The following is a 4761-nucleotide window of genomic DNA, read 5'->3' as shown; positions in this document are numbered from 1 at the left end:
TGAACAGTTCGCACAAGAAGGGAGAATAACTTAATTTAAAAGTACTTAAAAGAATGTTCCGCTTACTCAATATTCAAGAGAAGTCTCTTGATTTAAGCGAAGTCGTATCTCAAGATTTCGTCCAATACAAAAGTCACGTTTTCCCACACATTGCAAATCGCATGTTTGTACAGAAGTACGCTTAAAATGGGTGGATCCCAATTTTACTTGCTACGAGTCCTTAAGATTTATCAACGTCCGCTGCAGGCCACGCCTCTCAATTTTGAACAGTATGTGGCAATGTTTAGTGAAGTAGCATGTCCCTAAAGCCTGGCAGTTTGTTTATTTTAGTGGACCCTGGCAATATTTTGTTGGAGTACTTTATTTAGTCATAAATATATGTTATTTTGAAAAATGTTCGGTTAAAATTTTAAAACGCTGGTTAACAATAGCTTTCAAACTATATATTTTTAAACTTAAAATCATATGTGTAAATTTGTTTTAAAAAATACTATCATACTATCATAAATTCAATAATTTTTATAAATATTTTTTATGGTCAAAATTATATATTAAAAACTATATCTTAAAAATAATATTTATTTATGATCAGAGAAAGTATAAGTGTCATAAAGCCAGCCCATCCTGATTCCTGACCCTGAGGAAAGAATTTGCAAAGGTAAAGAAGAAAATTAAATACAGAAAGGCCCGTGCAAGCAACTTTTTAATAACTCCCATCGCCTCCTCCGTTATATAAGGAGCCACATGGCCAGCCACCCCAGTACGAACGCTTCTCAACTTCTGAAGCGCCTCTCACCAAGAAACCACCGCCGCCGCCGCCGCCGCCGCCGCCGCCTCTCCACCTACAAGTCCAAGCCTCTCGAGGCGTCTCCGGCGGCGACCGAAGCGGCAGCATGAAGCGCCTGCTCAGGCGGCTCTCCCGCGTGGCCGCGGCCGACGCCGGCGCATACCAGCCGCTCCGGACGGACGCGAAGGCCGCCGCGTCGGCCTCCTTACCCGGCGGCGCCCGGCGGCTGTGCTGCGGCGCGCGCGTGCCGGAGGGCCACGTGCCGGTCTGCGTCGGCGAGGAGGGCGGCCCCGTGGAGCGCTATGCCGTGCGCGCCGAGCTCCTAGGCCGGCCGGCGTTCGCGGGGCTGCTCCGGCGCGCCGCGCAGGAGTACGGCTACGGCCACCCCGGGGCGCTCCGCATCCCTTGCCCCGTGTCCGACTTCCGCGCCCTCCTCCTCCAGCTCTCCTCCCCTGGCGGCGACCACGCGGACGACGAGGCGGCGGCGCTCTACCACTACTAAGCATCGGCAACCCGCCGGCCGCCGTTCTCCCCGCCCCTGCCCTTCTGGTCCCTGGGCAGTCACCGCTTTCTCCACGGTGGACATCATTAAAATTTGCCCCCTTGGCAAAACGGTAACGCCGGCAATCGCAGCGCCAAGTGCTGCTTGCTCTCGATGTCTTCTTACCGATTCACCTGTGCGTGGGATCCATGTACATATTGAGGCGGGTTAACCCTGTGGTGGGGGTAGGACGGAGATTTCGCCGCATTTTCTCCTGCAGCTCAACAGTTTTAGTACCTGCTGTTTGGTGGGAATTAGAGGAATTTTCTTTTCTTTTCTTTTCTTTTTCTCCCTTGTTTTGGGTGTTCGTCTAGATCAAGCTCTGCCTCTAGCTCTAATGGTGGCTGTAATGGAGTAGTAGCAAGTACTTGTCTTTCGTTTCCTAGGGGTTTTGAGATCTTAGCAATACATGTAAGCCGCAAGGTTTATCTCCTGTGACTGAGACCGAGGAAATTTCCATTGCGAAATGCCAGCCAGTATTTCTTGCCACGCTCTCCCAGCATCTGGAGATGCAATGCCGTTACTTTTTTGTACTGTTTTCTGCCACATTTTCGATCTTGGCCAAGATCGCAACCATGCTGAAACACCCAGCCCTCAGGTACACGGCAGGCTGCAACACTTGCCATTCGCTTGCCATCGACGCCGTCTAGCTCCGGGGAAGAGCCGCGCGCGCCGTGTTCGGGTGCGTGCGTGTGGCGAACGCGGCAGATGATCTCGAGCTCGGTTGGTGCCGGGCTCCTGGAAGAATCAGGTGCCGTGGATGGTGACGCCGAGCAGAGGAAAGCAGAGGTCGAGCCGGCACCAGAACGGCAGGCATCTTTGCTTTTGTGTTGCACTGCAGTCTGCAGAGCAGCAGCCCGCGAGCGAGTAGCAGCGACCAGGTCGTGGCGCCGGACCGCCGGTCGCAGTGCGAAATTCCGGGCACGGTGTCAAACTGTCATTTGCTCGTCGGCGTCGGGCTTGTCACGAAGATGACGCGCGAGGTCTAGTTTGACTGCCTCTTACTCCTACTAGATTGCGAGTTTGCGATGCATTGCATTGCCACCAGAATTCAGAATCGCGGTCAGGAAAAATGTGCATCTCTCGGACACCGATGCCCGAATTTCCGACCGAGGCGTGGTGCTTGAATTGATCAATGTTTCTCGGTCGTAACGTGGATGCTCCACACTAAATGCAGTAAAAGCGATCAGTAGACAATTTCCCCTTGCAGCTAAGCGGTGGATTGCAGATATTGACATGAAAACTGAAAAGGACTCGATGAGTTTCACTACCGATTGGTGATATCCGTACATTGTTCTCTCGTATGACTTCGTAATTCAGAAACCGTGGGACACCAAGAAATTAATAAATGGAAAAGGAGAGAAATGCATCTATACTTTCCAACCAAAAACAGTTCTGATTCCGAAACAGCCGCTTTTCCACCGAATTTCGGTATCAAATCTTTCTCCTTCCCCCCATTAGCTACGCAAAAAGGTATTGAATAAAGCTGGAATTGACTCTGAAATCTACATTTGAAGGTACAGTAATGCCACCACAAAGGAAAATTTGTGGGCCGGACACTTGGTCCAATGGCGGGAGCAGCGCCATGTGCAGAAATCTTGGCCAGCGCGGCTGACAACTGCGCCTCACTGTGGCTGAGCTCACGGAGACGATGATAATACCGGGAAGATTTGGAGCACAAGCTCTTACTTGTGCTTCGAAACAACTAATTCTGTCATTACCACATTCTCCTTGGGATCATTCTGTCAGAAACCCAGCTATATCTTCATATGCATAATGTTCAGAGAGATTAAGCACGTATGGCATAGATCATCGTACATGCATGCTTGTGCTGTCTAATCTGCACATTTGAATTCTTTTGCAGCGGTGATCGGGCTAACTGTTTTCTGTTCCAAGTTTGAACACGTGTGAAAGCAGCGTCAGGATATCACACCGGAAAACGGAAATGGGGGCAGAAAAAATTATAACTTATACCACTTCGCAGCTAGCTGTGCTCACAAATTCTTTGTGATGTCGAACTATATATAATAGCACATGCCGTGCTGAGACAACCTCGTTTTTTTCGTTTTAATTCAGCAGGATCTGCCACTGTTGTGCAAGTCAACCAGCTTCCCAGGGCTATAGCTTGATGCCCCTTTTGGATACATTTTTCTCTGACTTTTTTTAGAAAAAAATTAGAAGCTATCTAAAGGGCTGTTTTTTGTCTTGGTTTCTGGTGGTTTTTAGTTAGCTGATAAAGCGGCTGAGGTTAAAATGAACCGAGTCTGAGAAGCAGATTGAGATGTGTTTTTTTGTTTTTGTGTGCTGAGAAGCTAAAAACTTATTGTAAAAACTAACAACCAAAATTTAACAATCATAAATGTTTATTCAAACAATCTTTTTTCTCTTAAACTCTAAAACCACGTTCTATCCAAAAGAGACCTGAGTGCATTGGCACATGCCCAGAGCTCTCCAACTCCTCGAGAACTATCATCCTCAGAAATCCAGCACAAAGAAAATATGCATGCAGGGATGTAGACATTCTGCAGACCACAAAAACGCAAGGAAAATTGAAATGATATGGAAATCATCTCCATTTTTCTTTCTCCGCTTCAGAGGAATGAATGAAAGCTGCCTGGGAGCTGCTGAGCTGATAAGGACCTGCCCGCGTCGCTGGCATGCACGCCTGGAGCTCTGAAGCCATGCATGTGCAGGAAGTGAAGGCCACATTGCAGCACGCGTGTCGGATTGCCCGAACGAGGCCCAGACCAGTAAGCAAGGGCAGCGGCATGCCATGCTGCCCTCAGACAGTTGTGTTGGATCATCTGCTCGCATGGCACGTTGCATCCAATGCCACCACATGGCGATGCACATGTAGACGCCCGGCCAGAGAAATTATCTCTGCATCGTCTCCTCCTGCTTCTTGAATTGGTGCGTGTCTTCCTGCTACGACATGCAGAGCAGAGAGCACTGATGGAGATAGCGTTCTCTGATGCAAGAGAGATTTTGCGGGTTGGATAGGAATGGAAATGATAGATAGTGAATAGTGGAACTGCCCCTGAGATGCAGCATGATTTTCTTTTTTTGTGTGTGAGGCAAATGCAGCACAATCTTGCAGGTAGGATGGGAACAAGATTCTCCGTTGCAAAAGGCAAATACAGAGATGATGAGCCGAGCCAGGCGACCTTCGGAGGAATTCGGAGTTCTGGCCTGTCTCGGCTTTCTTAGGCCTCTGTAGCCTGTGACCGAGGCAACAATGGACAGCCCAGCCAAGCCCAGGGCACACTCACCATTGCAGCCCAAATGGTTCTACATCAGATTCCCATGGATTCTTTCCAACCCAAAAAGCAAATGAGCAATCATAACTCTATGGTATGCGATGCAACTACTAAGCCGAAGCGGCAATTTTCTCGTATTCTGTGGGAGCTGAATTGTCTCTTCCAAAATTCCTGTG

General features: G+C 48.8%; 1 protein-coding gene across 1 annotated transcript; it reads left to right on the top strand.

The window, feature by feature from the left end:
• The first annotated feature begins 783 nt into the window (after positions 1-783).
• LOC133925992 (auxin-responsive protein SAUR71-like) lies at positions 784-1807 on the top strand. Its single transcript, XM_062371726.1, has one exon. The coding sequence runs from the start codon at positions 894-896 to the stop codon at positions 1287-1289; it is 396 nt and encodes a 131-aa protein (XP_062227710.1). The 5' UTR covers positions 784-893; the 3' UTR covers positions 1290-1807.
• The last annotated feature ends 2954 nt before the right edge of the window (positions 1808-4761 follow it).

The sequence above is a fragment of the Phragmites australis genome, chromosome 8, assembly GCF_958298935.1.
Source record: "Phragmites australis chromosome 8, lpPhrAust1.1, whole genome shotgun sequence".
NCBI classification, from domain to species: Eukaryota; Viridiplantae; Streptophyta; class Magnoliopsida; order Poales; family Poaceae; genus Phragmites; species Phragmites australis.
This window is presented reverse-complemented; position numbering and strand designations above follow the sequence as displayed.

Excerpts from the sequence above, each read along its gene's own strand:
- LOC133925992 (XM_062371726.1), top strand. The coding sequence starts at position 894 with ATGAAGCGCCTGCTCAGGCGGCTCTCCCGCGTGGCCGCGGCCGACGCC.